The 19,738-nt window shown below is 37.5% G+C and overlaps 1 protein-coding gene across 3 annotated transcripts in view; it reads right to left on the bottom strand.

Annotated features, from left to right (window-relative positions):
- The window catches only part of LOC127655217 (adenylate cyclase type 5-like), a 99,110-nt gene that overhangs the window by 23,133 nt on the left and 56,239 nt on the right, over positions 1 to 19,738 (bottom strand). For all 3 annotated transcript variants that reach the window (XM_052142893.1, XM_052142892.1, XM_052142891.1), the window contains exons 4-8: positions 9,971 to 10,082; positions 8,309 to 8,436; positions 6,797 to 6,955; positions 6,036 to 6,177; positions 2,979 to 3,116 (exon numbers count right to left, since the gene is read on the bottom strand). In XM_052142893.1, the coding sequence (XP_051998853.1) occupies positions 2,979 to 3,116; positions 6,036 to 6,177; positions 6,797 to 6,955; positions 8,309 to 8,436; positions 9,971 to 10,082 (679 nt within the window). The remainder of the gene's footprint in view (positions 1 to 2,978; positions 3,117 to 6,035; positions 6,178 to 6,796; positions 6,956 to 8,308; positions 8,437 to 9,970; positions 10,083 to 19,738) is intronic.

Raw genomic sequence — 19,738 nt, forward strand, 5'->3', positions numbered from 1 at the left:
CATCAAATCAGTGTTCTAAATTGTCCTATGATCATCTGCCCTAATATCTGGCTCCTGCACGCGCTTCTGTGTGTAAATGCGCAATATTTTCAGAACTAATGTATTTTCTTTACTGAATGGAAGGATATAATAAAAAAGGAAGAATAGACATTTTCCCTTTTAAAAAAAAAATACATTTATAAAATAAAATGTTTTATGTAAAATGACAGTTCTATACTAGATGACCATTGTTTTCTTATGTGGGTTGATATTGTCAAAGATATGAGCTTCAACAGATCTAAATGTTTTTTCTTGTTTTTTCAAAGTAATGTTGATCAAAACCTAGGCTATTTTTTAGTTGAGGGTGTGAAGTCATGTTTGTTCTTCAGATAAATCTTTGAAAGGAATTTCTTTAAAAATAGACCTTTAATAAATCAATATACCTCAGACCATTTTAATGTAATAACCTTACAGTATTAATTGTGTTTAACTTTGTTTTCCATATTTACATGTTACTTACAATGAAAATGCTAGCTAAGATAAATCTGGACAAATGTCTGGCCCTCATCAAGTTTTCATCTGGATAATCTGGCCCCCATAGGACACTACTTGAAGCGCCCTGTCCTACTACATCCGTGTACGTCCAGAAGTTTACATACACTTAGGTTGAAGATAACAACTCAACAGATTTCATGTTAGCAAACTATAACTTTGGCAAGTCATTTAGGACATCTACTTTATGTATGACATGAGTCATTTTTCCAACAACTGTTTACAGACAGATTGTGCACTTTTAATTGACTATATCACAATTCTAGTGGGCCAGAACTTTACATACACCAAGTTAACTGTGCCTTTAACAAGCTTGATTCCAGACAATTATGTCAAGCTTTTAGGCAATTAGCCAATTAGCTTCTGATAGCCCAATTATCTAACTGGAATCAATTGGAGGTGTACCTGTGGATGTATTTTAAGGCCTACCTTAAAATCAGTGCCTCTTTGCTTGACATCGTGGGAAAATCAAAAGAAATCAGCCAAGACCTCATAAAGAAAAAAAAAGAATTGTGGACCTCCACAAGTCTGGATCATCATTGGGAGCAATTTCCAAACGCCTGAAGATACTACGTTCATCTGTACAGACAATGGTATGCAAGTATAAACACCATGGGACCATGCAGCCATTATACCGCTCAGGAAGTAGACATATTTTGTCTCCTAGAGATGAGCATAGTTTGGGGCGAAAAGTGCAAATCAATCCCAGAACAACAGCAAAAGACCTTGTGAAGATGCGGGAGGAAACAGGTAGACAAGTATCTATATCCACAGTAAAACGAGTCCTATATCAAGGTAACTTGAAAGGCTACACAGCAAGGAAGAAGCCACTTCTCCAAAACATCATAAAAAAGCCAGACTACAGTTTGCAAGTGCACATGGGGACAAAGATCTTACTTTCTGGAGAAATGTCCTCTGGTCTAGTGAAAAAAATTTAACTGTTTGGCCATAATAACCATCATCATGTGAGGCTTGGAAGCCGAAGAACACCATCCCAACTGTGAAGCATGGAAATTGCAGCATCATGTTGTGGGGGTGCTTTGCAGCAGGATGGACTGGTGATCTTCACAAAATAGATGGCATCATGAGGGAAAATTATGTAGATGAAGCAAAACCTCAAGACATCACCCAGGATGTTAAAGCTCATCACAAATGGGTCTTCCAAATGGACAATGACCCCAAGCATGCCTCCAAAGTTGTGGCAAAATGGCTTAAGGACAACAAAGTCAAGGTATTGGAGTGGCTATCACCAAGCCTGGACCTCAATCCAAACTGAAAAAGCATTTGCGAGCAAGGAGGCCTACAAACCTGACTCAGTTACACCAGTTCTGTCTGGAGGAATGGGCCAAAATTCCAGCAATTTATAGAGAAAAGCTTGTGGAAGGCTACCCAAAATGTTTGACCAAAGTTAAACCATTTAAAAGCAATGCTACAAAATACTGACAAAGTGTAAGTAAACTTCTTACCTACTGGGAATGTGATGAAAGAAATAAAAGCTGAAATATATTATATTATAATTATATGAGTTAATTATTTTCCCAGTTTTTGTTAATACATCATACTTGTGGTTCAAAAGACAATGCCTGCATTCCCCTAAGAAATATGACAGAGAATGTATTCATACTACTCACCTGCATACCTAAAGAACGTGCAATCTTTAATATGCTTTACTGTGACTGTATGCGATTTTGGACGCAGCTACAGAGTCAACTATTAGTAAACATTGTAGATTGATTTCACCCAAGTGTGGTTTCACCAACACTGTGGTGCTATCAAAACATTTCTCTGTTTCTTTGAGAGGTCCATCCACACAGCAACATTGGCTCTACGAATGGTGAGAATTTGGGGCAGAACAATCTGTTTAAAAAACCAAAGCAAGACAGGGGAAATTTGGTGGAATTTTGCTTACTCAACATCAATGTTCTTGTAATGCTAGCTGATAACTCTGAAGTGTGTCAGTTAGCCTGGATTTCAGAGTTTCTTCTTTTCACATTACCCAAGCTGAGAATGAACAGGTGATTTAGACACAAAGAGATAAAGGATATTCCCAAAGAACATGCACAAGAACTAATTGCTGGTTCCACTTTGCCTGATTAAATCTCTCAGGGCCTTGAGGCAATCCAGTTTTATTTAATTAGAGTGCTATTCCCTACAGGCCCTGGAGCCCGGGATGAGCTGTGAACTGACTGAAAAAGCAGGAACTTAACAAAGATCAGGAGCCCCTTTACATGTGGCCCTAAAGCAATGTCCTTGGGATTGCTTTGGGTTAATTAACACATTGTATAAAGAACCTTCCCTGCCCTGCGCCTTATTCTCCAACAGAAGAGGTAATGGGCTTTAGTAATGGCAATTACAGTAAATGCATCCAACTGTTTTTCTGCATTCAGATAATGTTCTCATCCTAGAGAGTAGTTAATGCAGCCTTTTCAAAAGGGCAGATTCCTCACCATCCTCTTCATCCCCTTAGAAACCTGATTGGCACCCAGGTGATTGTAGAAGGGCCGATCAGTCCAGTGAGTGCTATTATGGGTGACTGAGTTGGTTCGCTGCCGGTTCATCTTAGCAATCATGGCCTTTTCTTCTTTCTGTAGAGGGAAACAAAAAAAACAGGTAGTTTTACGGTCTGTGTGTTTTAATGTCACAGTCATTAACTAGCTTGTCTTTTGACGTCATGTTTCCCCGAATCTATCTTAATCAATCTATTGCCCAGCACCATGTGAGTCATGCCATCTCTGAGTGCTAAGTGTTTTCACTTTAAAAGGACATGCATATTAACAGAGATAAATAGCATGCTGACCCTACATGTCTCAGGTAACAGAGAGCAAAGTTGCATGACAGACTCGAAATAAACGTTAAAAATAGAGATCGATCGATGTTGATAACGATTATTTTTATGTTTACATATGCATTAAACGATATGCAGAACCGATTTATTCATTAAATGTTTTTTTAATTCATCTTTATTTTACAGAGAAAATATTAAACAAAAAATTGTATATTACAATAATAATCACATACCATGTTTTTTAATAGAATAATTACAACAACAAGGCAAAATAATTTGACAACCTCTGATTTAAAATGGAGAACATAAATAACCAACAAGGTAGTCATTGCATAAATGTAAATCTATTTTAATCTAGACCTACAGTTAAAGGTTTAGGTGTTGTTTGATAGGCTAAAGGCAAATAGTTCACTGGAATAAGTATACAATCACAGGAAAGTCACTGCTATTACAGAATTCATCCCGAATGGCAAAGCTATTTTGACACGAGTATTTTGCCCCGTGAAAATCTATGCATTTACGCAAAACTTTTACTCGATCAGTGTCGAGAGATTATTAATTTTCAGAGAGCTGTAACAAAGTCTTTCTGCACATGCGCATTGTCGAGTTGATTGACTATGTTTGAAATTAAAAGGTGATTGGCTTTTTTACCTGTCAGGTGTGACTTCCTTTCTACATATGCTGACCGTTGGCTGCCATTGGGCGTTCCAATTTCTCCCATTCATTTTAATAGAAGTGACCCATCTCTGCTAAATAATCTCTGGTTGAACGAAGCTTCAATCGCATGTTGGTGAATATGGCAATGTGTATTTTCGTCTGTTTTCCTTCAAAACTATCATTCCTTAATCCAAACTTCCTTGGTTACAGGTCAGTTGGCTTGAATTTACAAATCGAATGAGTAGAATAAAGGCAAATTGGCGGATGTGTTAGAAACCTTTCATGCCTGAATTGCTGAGGTGATCACTAATGAATACAACGCTTCGGGTGCCTCTGGAGTTTATTTATATTTTTAATGCAGTTATCTTGGGATGCACAGCACGAGGATGTGTTTTTTCCTTTATATTTAGTGTATTGTGATTCAAGACATTAAAATATGGTTCTCTTTTACGCACTAATTCTTTTACTTCTACAGCCTCTTTCTAAGCAAAGACCGTGATGTGCCCATGCGTTTATGTTGTCAGTCATAAATGACATAAATGTGTTGAGATCGCTGCTCAATTTCACCGATAACTGGCTTTGACTCTAGCAGCACGGTTGTAGGGGTGTGTGTCCACTGCAAACTCGCATTCAGATCTGCCTCCATTCCGCTATATTTTCCGCTCCATAATGCCCATATTTTAACAATCCAATCAACAACCAATGGATAAACTCAAACCCTGCCCCACATTTTTCTCTTGTTCGATAAGCCGTTTCACTCATAAACACGTCACAATATGGAAGTAAATTCGGTCGCAGCTTCCGTTTCATGCCGATTTTAAAAGCTGTGCTGGCATACGGTGGCCATTCTGGCATATGGAACATGTGCATCTACCTGAACGGCAACTTCACAAGACTAATAAACACAGCCAACAGAAAATTAAATTAAACTGTCATATTTACAACATGCACTCATGATCCAAGGCTCTTCAAGTTGATTAATGTGAAGTAGTAATGTTATGTCTATGGGACTTCGCAGGATTTGTGTTTAGGCGAGTTCGTCTCCGTTACTTAGCGCTTAAACTACACACATCAAGCATTTATGTAACACTACTCACTAGAGCATGAATGGCTGTTACATTTAATAAAATACATTAATTCAAGCAGTACATTGTAAAAGCAAGTTATTTTAACAGTAGTCTTGTGCACAATTTCATAAACTCACACTAGATGGTGCCAGTTATCGGTGGATCCGATATCGCAAAAACTATATCCGATAATAGAAAAATGCTTTAATATCACAAAAAATATCGGAAAATCCAATTATCAGCCAATCTCTAGTTAAAATACTTACTGTTTCAAAAGTATAGCCACACGACATATACAATATGCCTTTTCTTTGTGAAGTTTGTGAATAGCCAATTTTATAACTTCGTTGCCATGACAATGTAATGTCAACAAACCCCAAAACTCTTAAATGATGAGTTAAAACATTTTACAGCTCAAATAATACATGTGTTTTAACAGAAGAATTAATGTAATTGCTTTTATAAAATTATAAGCTTCACATTTCTGATTTCAAACCCTCAAAAAATTGTCCCCATTCACTTCATTGTAAGTGCCTCACTGTTACCTCGATTTTTGCTTCTTTTTTTTTTTTCTAGAAAAGGAGGTATGAGTCTAAATAATTTTTTGTGGTACTTAACATTATGCCACACATGCTGTCTATTGAGCTAAATTGTATTTAACCTGGAATATTCATTTAATCAGTTATCAGCTGTCTTTCGATCTTGCTTCTGAACATCCATCTTAATCAAGCAATTCTGTAATTTGGCAACTAAAAACAGCCATTTGGCTCTTAAATTTTTAAGTTGAGGAGCCAATGGCTTCATAGTATTTTTTTTATTATTCTGGAGTGTGCATTGTTGAAGCTTAATAGACATGGTTGTGGAAAAGAGCTAAAGATTCTTCAAAAAATTCCAGGAAACAATGTAACAGCATACATCATTTTCCATTTTGGGTGAACTATCCCTTTAAAAATGAACTGATATGATTCGCTGGCAAGGACAAAAGAGGTCCTCACCCGTTTCTGGCTGCAGCCAACTATAAGGTAGGTTTCAATGTTGTGCTTCTTGAGATAGACGTTTCTCTCTCCACCAAATCCAGGTTCCACATCATAATCCCCATTTAGGTAGTTCAGGGTGGCCTTAGTGATATGGATACGCCTGAGATGATAAAAACAACTATAATATGAATATGTGAGCTCATTTGGATAAAAGCATCTACTGAATGAAAACATTTAAATATGGCATGATATAGACAGGATGTTGGCCTGGACTCAATAAAAAAAAACTGTTCAGATGGGAATGGAATACTAGCATACTAAATACTGTGTGCAGTATATGCTGACAACAAAATAGTATGTGACACAGAACACATTACGCAACGATAAATGTTTCGAACAGGAACTCATCATGCTGCATGTTTAAATTTCACGAGTGGTGTTCAGTTATCATCTTAGACATACATACATACATTGGAAATGGATGATCAAGAGAAGTGTCTTGTTGGTTACATGCAGTAGGGTAATTAGGGTATACCAAGCATGCAGAAACTACATAGTGCAGAAATATTAGGAGTAGTTTGGAAATAGAGTTAACAGCTTGGCTTAAGTTGGTGGTGTGAAACCCACTGGGAATTGTTTAGGGAATTGTCGAAACATGTCTTGTTAATTATAAAAGAACACATTTTCAGATCTTAAATGTGAAGAGACACAGGACATATTTTGCTGGGGTTTGCTTCGTGATAAAACATTGAAAAAAAATCCAAAGTTCAAGAACCCACCCAGCTTTGCCCCCAGCTTCCATATGATTAGCTAAGGTGACATCGTTGGACCAGACATCAAACTGCCACTTCCTTAATCCCAGCACCCCACAGTGGACTCGCCCGCTGTGTATGCCCACACGCATGTTGACGTTGACTCCGGTGACTTCCCTCACCAACCTGGAGCACAGACACAAAGACAAAGTGTTAATTCTGGGAATATTTTTTGATATTAAGCATAAACAATAAAGAATTGCTAAATTCCCAACATGATTGATGATATTATATTTCCCTTAACAGCATTACTAGTCATAATTACTTTGAAAGATGTTAACACACAAACTATAGGGGAGCATGTAGAGGAGTTACTTAAGCGGTCGTCTAGTCCAGTAGCAGTGGTAAAACCAATATGTCTAATTATATTGAATGAAATCTGCTTACAAATGAAATTTAGAAGACATGTCTATAAGGTAAGCTGAAGGTTAGGGGTAAGCTGAATTATTGGGGAATATGGGAATGGTTAAAATTTCTAAATGAATTATATAAACAAGAATGGGTAAACAAAAAAAATTAAAATTAGTAATGAACTATAATGAATTATTTCACTGACAAGGTTGCAGGGGAATATGAAATGTTGCTCCCTCTTTGCCATTTCCCCATGCAAACTTTGTAAGTTTGAGGTACTCTACCTTCTTCTGTACACTTTTAGTAATTCATGGCTAATCTTTATACAAACATCTTTAGTTGGACCAGAAAATGAATGAAAATAATCCCAGGTGGATACCTCATGAAGTTGGTTGAGAGAATGCTTAGAGTGTGCAGAGCTGTTTGGCTACTTTGAAGAAGCTTACATATAAGTTTTAATTTGTTAACATTTTCGGTGACTATATATAGTATTTCCAATTCCTCCAATTGTGCCATTTTGTTAAGATTCAACATGTCAGCACACTGCGAACCTGATGATACACAGCAAACAAGCCATAAAATCCCTTTGAACACTGAAGTGTGACAGGCAAGTGCTCTCTTCCTGTTTGATGGGACACTGGAGTGGTTGGCTGTGGCCCAGAGAAACAGACACATGCTAACTGGAGAAGAACACCAGCAACCAACACTCCTGCCTTAAACAACTGCTCACAGATGTTCAACATTATGGAAGTCAGTCCTGTGGACACGTCCACAGGCAGATACACACATGAAAGACAAATAAATGATTCTCTGACCTGACCAATTAACCCACAGAGGGCATTTCACCCTAGAAGTCCATGCTGATACACAACCTAGTCAATATTAGTACATGTAAATCTGAATAGCCTTACAGTGAACCTTCATACTGTCCAGCTATAGATCTAGATTCACCACAATGTGAATGTAAGGGTTGGGAACATTTCTGCATGTAAGAAATGGCTCCCTTTCAGTTCATAAACTCAGTAAAAAAAAAAAATATATATATATATATATATATATTTTTTTTTCAAACAAGGCACAAAAGCCATAATCTTCCTTTCTGATAATCAGAAGTACTGTAATACTCACGAGATGGCTTCAATCATGTCCACTCCCATCTCGACACAGCAGTGTGCATGGTCAGCTCGGGCCTCTGGCAGGCCAGACACACAGTAGTAACAGTCACCCAGGATCTTTATGCGCAGACAGTGATTCTCCTGCAGACACACAGCGCAGAGAGAGAGACCAGAGAGTGTAAGAGTGACCTGCTCTAGGGATCACCAGAAATGGATGATAATGTCAGGCACTAGGTAAACAGGCAAGGAGTCCAAAATTGGGCCTAACACCTTGCAAAACAATCAATTATTTATTTTGTAGTATATATTATATATTTTATTTCAATTTCTTTGTATTTATAACCTATAAATATATCCTGTCATCCTAAAACATTATATACTGCACAAAACATTATGATATCACATAAGAAGAGAGTTTTACACATACAGTTTAGCTTTTTATCCAATAAAAAACCCTTACATCAACATAACATACCGCAAAAGTTTTTTTTTTCCTTTTAAGGGTGTGGATTTTCAAAGGGACTTATATTATTTATGAAAACAAAAACTCCAAACCTAATTGTTCCCAACTGGTTTAGAAAGGTCAAGGTTTAATCTCTGTCTGCACTGCATTTATTTATGCAATACGCTTGGCATCCCATTTTCATGAAATCAAAAATGCAACCCAATTAGTCATAACATTTTGCTTGGATAACTTAATCTCAAGGATAGCTATCACTCTTTGATTTAAAGAATGCGTAACACTGTATAAGCAGAAAGTCCATCAGATGTGATCTGTATCAGGGCTAATGGATCAGTTTAAAGGGACAGTTCACAAAATAAAAAAATCTGTCATCATTTACTCACCCCCATGAGATTGTTCCAAACCTGTTTGACATTCTTTCTTCCATTATGGACTGACAGCCTCAGTCACCATAAACTTTCATTGCATCTTTTTTCTGTACAATGAAAATTAAGTGAATAGTCATTCCGTAACATTCTGCCTAACATCTCAGTTTCACAAAAGAAAAAGGTATACAGGTTTGGAAAAAACATGAGTGATTAAATAATGACAGTATTTTAGCCTTTTAATATCAAGTGTTGTTATTAGAGTATTATAGGTGACTCAGATAGTAAGTCATCATGAAAATGATAGAGGAGAAACCAGTGGAGAGCAGAAGAATATACCCCGCCCTCAGGCTGGGCACAGGACTCACTGTCTTATGACAGCCACCTGAATGTCACCCAAGCACATGCCTCGATTTATCTCGCAGCCCATACAACAACCTCTATTGTTGATCAACTCTGTGGAAGTGCGCATGCAAAATGTTTTGTCTTCCCGCCCGAAGGTTTTGGGAAGTGTGCAAACATCTGAACAGACACCAGATGGTTTTCTCTTTGAGTGGCATCTCTCTGCAATAGCAGAGGATATGCACACTCACATGGTGATTTTGTTTGCGATGAGTCACCACTCCTGGTGGAGATAAAGAGGAGATGGGCTGGAATAACAGATCAGTGTGCAAAGCGTGATCGCGAACACTCATTCGACAGGAAGGGGGGTTTGTCTATTCCTGTCAGCTGTGCGGTGAGTGGTATGCAATACAGAATTAATATGATTCCATCTCAGTCGTACACCGTATTTCACCCAAAAAACAGCCATTTGGCAGAGGATGCAAGCCATTTTGTGCACACTTACAGCGGCCAGTTTGTCGAATCGTGCGAAGAGTTCGTTAAGCGTCATCACTAACTCCTGGGCAGTGCACTGGGAAGCAAGACTGGTGAAACCCTCAATGTCGGCAAAGAGAATACTGTGGGAGAGAGGCAGAAACAAAGGAAGAGTTAGTGATGCATGTGGTTTGTGTATTATGCATCATCAATCGTAGCATTAATCCATGGTATATGCTCCTGTTAAAGCCATTAGACTGCATTATAAAAAATAAAAAAAGTAATTTAAATGGAGGAACTCCTGGTGAATAACTACACTACCAGTGAATATAGAAGAAAAAGATCCACTAATCAGAGAATCGTGACAATAGAGTCCTGCAGTTCATGACACACTATAAATTACGCAATTGCGTTACTCTCAAATCACTTATATATTTGTATATATCTAATTATTTTGCAATAAACTTTAAATATATTATTTCTATAATTAAATACAATGGTTACACTTACAATAAGGTTCAATTCATAACATTCACAATGCATTAGGTATCATGAACTAACAATGAACAATATATATTTACAGCATTTATCCATCTTAGTTAATGTTAGTTTATAAAAATACAAGTGTTCATTGTTAGTTCATGTTAGTTCATAGAGCATGAACTAATATTAAAACATATAACATTTGATTTAAAAAATGTATAACTAAATGTTGAAATGAACCAAGTTCACGTTAACTAATGTTGTTAATGTTAACAAATGGAACCATATTGTAAATTGTTCCCGATTCAAATATTTAAAATCAATATTTTTACATATTTCAACAGTTATTAATTCCATAACATCATTCACAAAGCATACTGAGATTGTTAAAAGTCTTTAACCTTATTTGTTTCAAAATAAATTTGCAATTTTGTGATTCACCACAGTGCTGGTTGGTTTGGTTCATAGCTCAGGCACTCATACCCACTGATCAGTGTGGTGCACATTCACAAACAGTACTGTATATTACAGGGTTACCACGGTTACCTGACTGATGATTGAAACCATCGCCCACAGCTATTCATTTCAATTGACCATTTGAAAGGCAGACTTTACATAGACACAATATCAGCTAACTAATGTGATACCAGCTTCACAGCTCCATTACCATGCCTATGACACAGTAATCCAGTGTAAACAGGAGTGTGTTTGTTTTCTATAGCAAGAGAAGACATTCATATTAAGAGAACATTGAGCCTATAGAGACAATAAAGTGAATAAAGCATGATATTCTCCTATCGGAGCACAGTAATAAATATGGCTCTCCTTTGTTGTGCACCTCGGATTAAAAACAAAGCCTCATTATCTGTAATGACTTTTCCTATTCAATGTTAATTTGTGGAGCATTCACCAAATGTTGCCATTGATCAAGCTTTATTACAAACAGCTCAGGGCTGGTCTAACACTCAAGTAAGCATGACAACAGCAGGGAGACGGCAAGGTTTGATTGAAACTGAAAACTGGGGACAACGTGACCTCTCTGTTCAGACTCAATGTCTCAGTCTAGAAGATGATTTCCAGAAACTTATAAAAGGGGCCCAGAAGGCAGGCTCTTCTCACACAATGGCACTGCTAAAGAGTCAGCTCATGTGATGTTTGCCACTCCCTTTTAAGATGCTGCTTTGATGCCGGAGAAAAGCGTATGTTCTTGATCCCACTGCTTTAAGAACTAGTTCACCTAAAAATGAAAATTCTGTCATTATTTATTCATACACATGCTGTTCCAAACATAGAGGTTTTTTGCATTGCACGTAAATACTTTTACCGGCTTATCAAATATGTGCAAGTCTTGTGCATGCCCATTTACATTTTAATATAAAGAGCAGAGAACAATCCATTGATTTCAAATCTCATATAAAAGGTGTGTTTCTTACACTGGCGTTTTTAAATAAGCAGATTTTTTGACTGTGATCAGCTTTTTGGTGTGCATGTAAACACACTAATTGATGCACCCGTTTTTTTATTGTGGACTAGGACACGAGCTAGCTATAAAATCAATTCTCCCATATGAAATCCATTTCCTAGACGTTTCAGATAACATGCCATGAGGACAGATTGGTCATTAGATGAAGAACCATATGTGTCTTTGGTAGGGAGGCTTGGCATTATTGGACATCATCATTGGAAAAAGCTCCATATCTCGGTCACCTTGACATATGCAGATTATCAGCAGAGTGTACAGAATATTTTTTGAGAGACAAAAAGCATGATAACTGAAATTAATACATTAGACCATAATGCTAGATCAATAATCCTTCCATATATATATATATATATATAATTTGTATTTTTTTTAACGGAGTTTATAAACTGAAAGCGAGCCATTTCTTACATGCAGAAATGTTCCCAACCCTTACATTCACATTGTGGTGAATCTAGATCTATAGCTGGACACTATAAAGGTTCACTGTAATTTTCAAAAGGTGAAGGTTCAAAAGTGAATTTGTCAATCAGTTCGAGATTTATTATGAAGGCTTGTTTAAGGACCCGTCAATTTCACTACGTCATACATGCTTGTGTAGTGTCTCAGGTGTGTTGTGTCATAAACATAAAATGTTAAGTCACTGTGTCAAGTTAAATATAGTTTAATAATTAGAACACATCTTGAGATCCCTTAGTTCGAATTTACACTCCATCAAATGTTTTGACTGCAAGAACGTATGAATATCTGTTTTGTGCTGTCTGATTGTTTTCTTCACTGTATAAACTGCATGTTGCCTATACAGCTGAAATTTCAATTACTGCCCTCTGGAGTAAACAGGTGGTAATACAAGCATGCATTTCTCAGGAATCTTATTACAATCCGGGGGCATTGCGATTAATTGCGTACATTTTTTTAATCCAATATGTTTTATACAATTAATCACACTGAATTAACGCGTTAAATCGACAGCCCTAATATATATATATTATATAAAAAGTTCACCAGTTTATAATTAATTTACCCTCATGTCATTCTAAATATGTTTTCTGTTATTATTTCTGTGGAACAAGAATTTTTTTTTACCCTTCACACAGCGACAAATTATTGTGGCCAGTCAAGCTCCAAAAAGGACAACAAAACCCCAAAATTAGTCCTTATGACTTCTTTGTACTTTATTCCAAGTCTTCTGAAGTCATATGATAGGCTTTGTGTGAGGAACTGATCAAAATTATATCCATTATTAAATAAATGTTCCATGTTCAATACAAGTTAAGCTCAATAGACAGCACGTGGCATAATGTTTATTCCCATAAAAAATTATTTCAACTTACAATGGAATTTAATGGGGCCAGATCATCATTAAAAATGCACACCGTCTCAAAGGTATAGCAATTATATGTAAACATTATACATGTACATTATACATACACATGATTTACAATTTTCATTTATTGGCGAACTCACTCTTTACAAATGCCACTAAGGCTGAATTCTAACCCTCCCTTAAACTAAAACCCCATATAACAGTCATAGATCAGAGGTTTATATATAGCTGACGATTCTAATAGAGATGCTTTATATAAAAGCTCAAATAAAAGGCCTCCCCTGGGTGGGTGGATTAAGGTTAGTTGATTGTGAAAGAGCAAGAGAGTGCAGTGCTCTCTGAAGGCAGGCAGGCCTGAAGCTGGTTGTGCTGCTGGAGGCATCTCAGGCGGATCTTTAAACTCATTTAATCGTTAGCTATGGGGTGACTCATAGGCTCCCTGCCGCCTAGACAGAAAATGTCACTGCAGTGTGGCGCAATGGCAGGGCTGCTCTCTAAAGAGTATCCAAACACATTACGAGCTCCGTAGGATTTATCCGTAGGCAATTACAAACACACTCTAGGTCCTTCATTAGGTGCTAGTAATCTTGGGCTTTTAAGCATGTAAACATGAGGCAAAGTATGAAATGAAACCCAGTTTGGCCCTAAAGGAAAGACTATCAACATTGTCAGCACTTTGGAGACCAGTAATACCAGTCTTAAAAAACAAAGCTCTGATTAAAATGTGTCACGTTACAATGTTTAAAGTCAGCATGAAACTGCATTTACAACCCATTTTAACTCTACAATGAAACAGGAGATACTAATAGTACAGGACTTGATTTTATCCATAAGGAATGGATGGGGGTGTGAAGAAAGTCCATTCTAATGGCAGTTTGCTACAACAATAAATAGCTCTTTGGCCGTTGGTTAACATTATCCAATAGTCCGCACAGTCTATGTGGCATCAGTGGAAAAGGAATGCTGCTTCAAAGACAGAGCAAGTTATTTAATTTTTATAAAAGATTATGAAAACTATACAATTCCTTTGTGTGACAGGCCAAAATTGTAGTCGTTATTTGCTGAAAAACTTGCACTTCTGCAGCAGATAAGGTTTTCAGTATATACAGTAACAACATTACATAGTAACATTACATTTCAATCTAATCATCACACAAAGCAATTGTATGCCTTCTCTTTTTGAATTCCAACACTTACTTGGAATACAGTGCAAAATGTATATGGGTTACTTCTATGAAACTTTTATGGTGTTTTATCTTTATTATTATTGTTGTTGTCATTTTGTTTTTTGGAGCTCAACAGCCCAGATTAATTTTCATTATACTGGAAGAAAGTGACCAGTACATTGTTCAACATTTCACCTTTTGTGTTCAGAGTCCAGAATTGTAATGACAGGATGACATCATTTTCATTTTTGGGCAAATTATTGCTTAAAATGTTTAAATAATGTAGGTTTCATTTTGATTTCTCAAGTTGACTTTAAATTTGTTTGCGTCTAAAAATTGTGGTGCGTCATAATTAGGATTTTATGATGCATTGTTAAATATTGTATATGCATTATTCTCATAGAAGCTGGTGAGATACGAATGGTTGAGTTAAAATGTTTTTTTTATTGTTTCACTGGGAACAAAACAATAGTTCTTAGCCAATGTTAATGGCTTTGTGGTGACAGCAACCCTAAGGTCAAATGTAGCACCCTAATCCAATGTATCATAAATCACATTGTGTTGACAGGAAAATTATATAAAAAAAATATCACAGGATGTGAATAACATTTCAATAAGCGGAGAGTGTACTGGGTCAGCAATAGTCTGCTGAGGGACATCAGCAGGACAACAGTTCCAGCCAAATACAAAAAGCTCCAGGAATGTTCCAAAAAGTCACACATCCTGCTTATATAATATGACCCTCTAAATCAATCACAGGTCACTACTCAGCCATTATCAAAGTAGCTGCTTAGTGGTCTAACCTCCTCACTCCTAACCTGGGCATCACAACCCCACCACGGTACCCCAGAGCTCATTTAGAAATTTCTTAAAGACCCCCACCATGTTCAAAGTAGGCTTTGAGCATGTAAAATGAACTCGTACATCGCAACAGACAGGATATATCACATCACGCTAGAGGGCTTCTAGCTTAATACAAAATAAATCACAAGTAACAAATATTTTTATATTCATCATTTGAAAATATTCTTTCCTGGAAGTGAATGGATTGTTCTTCTCTTAAAAATAGAAAAAATAGGGCCTGGGTAGCTCAGCGAATATTGACACTGACTAACACCCCTGGAGTCGTGAGTTTGAATCCAGGGTGTGCTGAGTGACTCCAGCCAGGTCTCCTAAGCAGTCAAATTGGCCCGGTTGCTAGGGAGGGTATAGTCACATGGGGTAACCTCCTCGTGGTGGCTATAATGTGGTTTTTGCTTTCGGTGGGGCGCGTGGCGAGATGTGCGTGGATCCTGCAGAGAATAGTGTGGGCCTCCACACACGCTACGTCTCCATGGTAATGCGCTCAACAAGCCACGTGATAAGATGTGCAGATTGACGGTCTCAGACGTGAGATTCATCCTCCACCACCTGGATTGAGGCGAGTCACTACACCACCATGAGGACTTAGAGCGCACTGGGAACTGGGCATTCCAGATTGGGTAGAAAATATATATATATTTTTTTTAATCTATAAAAATCAAGGTAACAGTGAGGCACTCATAATGAAAGATATGTGTAACCAAGATATCTGCTTTTTTTAAGAAAAGAAGGGGAAAGTCTAAATAAATGTATTCATATTCCTTTAAGCATATTTTATTTTAGGAGAAATTACTTTGATTTCACTCGTAGTCTCTATCAAAATATTTCCTATCTGTGTGAAAAAAAAATTATTTGACTTTACACCTTTAAATAAGAAAATTCTGCTTCTCTGACTAAATTATAGGTTTTCAGAAAAATGGTTGCAATCAAAACAAAGGCATGCAACAGTTTGGAAGTACATAATCATTTTCCAAATGGAAAAATCACACAAATCTCCCCTGTCAGAACACAACTAGCTAAAATTAGATGTGATCTAGGACTTTTATACAGTTCATGCCTTTGTACAGACTGTAAGCACATCCCTCACAGCCTAATTTACATCCACACAAAATTCAATATGGCATCTACCTAAGCTAAGGTCTATTTAAGTATAAAGGTATAGTTCACCCACAAATAAAAATTGTCCTCATCGTTTACTCACCCTTGTGCCATCTGAGATGTGTATGACTTTTTCTTCTACTGAACACAAACGAAGATTTTTAGAAGAATACCTGGCCACCATTCCCTTGCATTGTGAGGACCTACAAAGCTTCTAAAAATCTTCATTTGTGTTCAGCTGAAGAAAAGAAATCATACACATCTGGGTGAGCTAATAATGAGAATATTAACTTTAATACATTAATAATAACCTAAATGTCCACAGATGCATTATAATTCTGTGTAATTCATATTTACACGCATATTTTGATTTAATTTGTATGCAGTGAGCAGAAAGCAATATGTTCCAGCTGTTTTTTACTCCCCCTTTTCTCCCCAATTTGGAATGCCCAATTCCCAATGCACTCTAAGTCCTCGTGGTGGCATAGTGACTCGCCTCAATCCGGGTGGCGGAGGACGAATCTCAGTTGCTTAGGACACCTGGCTGGAGTCACTCAGCACGCCCTGGATTCGAACTTACAACTCCAGGGGTGGTAGTTAGCATCAATACTCGCTGAAATACCCAGGCCCACCAACACTTATGATTCTTATAAACAATATGCATGCATGTACAAATACATTATTATAGAATTAATGGCCAATAATGTTTTAAGGTACTGTATAAGATGAATAAACCAGATTTGCTCATCTTCCTACAACTGGTAGGTTTCCTTCAAGAGCAAAGAGTTAAACACAGACACTGTTACATAACTGTCCTCAGCAATTAAAACACTGGGTCCTCTAGTATATGACCTACAGTATCAATATTCCACTTAGCAAGATGGAAAGCAAAGCAAATCACTTGGATGCACACTTCAATTCACAGATAATTCCACTGACGTCCAGTGGTGTCTGGCATCAAGATATTAGCAGCAGATCCTTCAAGTCCTGTTAGTTGGAGCCACCGTGTATCATACTTGTTCGTCCAGCACATCCTACAGATGCTCAACCGGATTGAAACATGAATGGCCGAACTACGGTTTCCCAGCAGAACTCTGCACTGGGCATCACACTCCCTCCACAGTCTTGTCGTCTTCCCACAGTTCATTCTGGTGCAATCACTTCCCCTGGTAAATGGTGCACACGTGCTCGGCCATCCACATGATGTAAAAGAAAACTGGACTCATCGGACCAGGCAACCTTCTTCCACTGCTCCAAGGTCCAGTTCTGACGCTCGTGTGCCCATTGTAGACGCATTTGATGGTGTACAGGGGTCATCAAGGGCACTCTGACCAATCTGCAGCTACACAGCCCCATAAGGGGAGGAATGTGTCGTGACACATTCCTCCTGTAACATCCTTAAACTTTTCTGTGACTTGTTCCACAGTAGATCTTCTGTCAGTTCGGACCAGACAGGATAGCTTTCATTGCCCTCGCAAATCAATGAGCCTTGGTTGCCCATCACCCTGTCGCCAGTTTGTGGTCTGTCCCTCCTCAGACCATTGTCGTTAAGTACTCAACACTGCTGACCAGGAGCACCCCACAAGCCTTGCCATTTCAGAAATGCTCTGACCCAGTCATCTATCCATAAAAATGTGGCCCTATCAATGTCGCTCAGGTCTTTACTCAAGCCCATTCCTCTTGCATTCAACATGTTGAATACGAGAACTGATTGTTCGCTTACCATGTAATCTACCCAGACCTTGACATGTGGCCTTGTTTGGAGATGATCAACGTTATTCACGTCACCTGTGAGAGATCATTATATGTTGTCTCATCAGTGTATATGCACATCTAAAATGTACACTCTTCTTTTGCACTCTGAGCCTTTTACAAACTTTTCCCCAATCAAATGCGGTCTAAGGTGAGAATTACCCCACCTGCTAAATAAATCCACCTGCTTCTGACTAGCAATATCATGTAGTAAATCATGTTCTTGGCTGTGATGTAAACAAAAGCCTATTGGTCTTTCTTACCATTTATTTAGCACTTTATTAGAGTAATGGGTGATTCTGAAAATGTTTTGCTGCTGACTTGGCACTTTTTTAAATGTATATGCTTTTTTAAATGTATTTGCTTGCATCAATTTATTACTATAAATTGATGGTTGCATCAATTTATTACTATAAATTGATGCTTGCATCAATTTATAGTAATAAATTGATGCAAGTTTTTTCCTATTTTGAGCACGGACTAATTTTTTTCACTAAATGTTTTTGTGTCTACGCACCCGGTAAAATGGATTATAATATTTTTGGAACTTGGACTGGTGTTTGGCACAGCATTGTTTGTTACATTACCGTTTCAGTAGGAAATATGTCAACACAAAAAATCTAAATATGCTCATCACGCAATCAATCAATGGGAACTTTGAAAAGCAAGGGGGACACTTTAACTGTGCCATTGCGCTCTAGGGCTTAATCCAACTTCTGCCCTGTCAAACAGTTTTTTTTTTTCCTTCTCAGGTTAACCTTTACTACTCCAGATTTAGAACTATTCACCGTGGATAATCAGCCTTCATCACATGGACAATCAAGTCCTGCTCTTTGCCATCGGCCTGAGACCCACATGCCCATTTCAACTCTGACAGCATTGAGGCATTAGAAATGAACTCTTAAAAGAGTTTATAAGATTATTTCTGCTGTATTTTTAAAAGCTGAATTACAGATCAAAGACAAATTGCCTACAACTTCTGTTCAGTTTTTGAGCCTAATGAGATGTATAGCAGGCTACAATGGGGCCTCTTGTGATTGTGAACAGGTTTGGTGCAGTGGAAATCAACACATATTCAGTCTGTAAATGCTTAGAAATGATGTCTGGCACCAGGATGGTCAAGTTGGAGAAAGAGATGGACAATTGCTTTCCTTTCAAAGCCACAAGAGGGAGTAATATGTAATGCTTGTTTGGCTTGAGATCTGGGAGCAAATATGAACCGTTTCAAAACCTAGTGAGCTACCTACCTAGCATTATAAAAGGTATCAGACAGTAGGTGTGCCCCTGACGCAAAGCCTGTTCTAAAAGGTAGGTATTTATAATGCATAATTATGCTGCTTTCAGAGCATATTAGAGTATTACGCTGATAGCTTAGCAACATGTTTACATCAAACTCTTTGTATATTGAGTAGCAACCTATGTAGAGGGTTCCAAATCAGTCACTTGTGTGGTTTCATTTCTTATCTAATAAGAAATTGACTACTTAATAAATGTTTTGTGTGCTATGCATTTAAATGCTCATTAAAATATTGCGTTGTTAGCTTAGCAACAATGCTAATGCCAAACTCTTTGTAAGTGGAGTTGCAACCCATGTTCAGGGTTCCAAATCAGTCACTTGTGTGGTTTAATTTG

Source organism: Xyrauchen texanus, chromosome 14 (genome assembly GCF_025860055.1).
Source record: "Xyrauchen texanus isolate HMW12.3.18 chromosome 14, RBS_HiC_50CHRs, whole genome shotgun sequence".
Lineage (NCBI taxonomy): Eukaryota > Metazoa > Chordata > Actinopteri > Cypriniformes > Catostomidae > Xyrauchen > Xyrauchen texanus.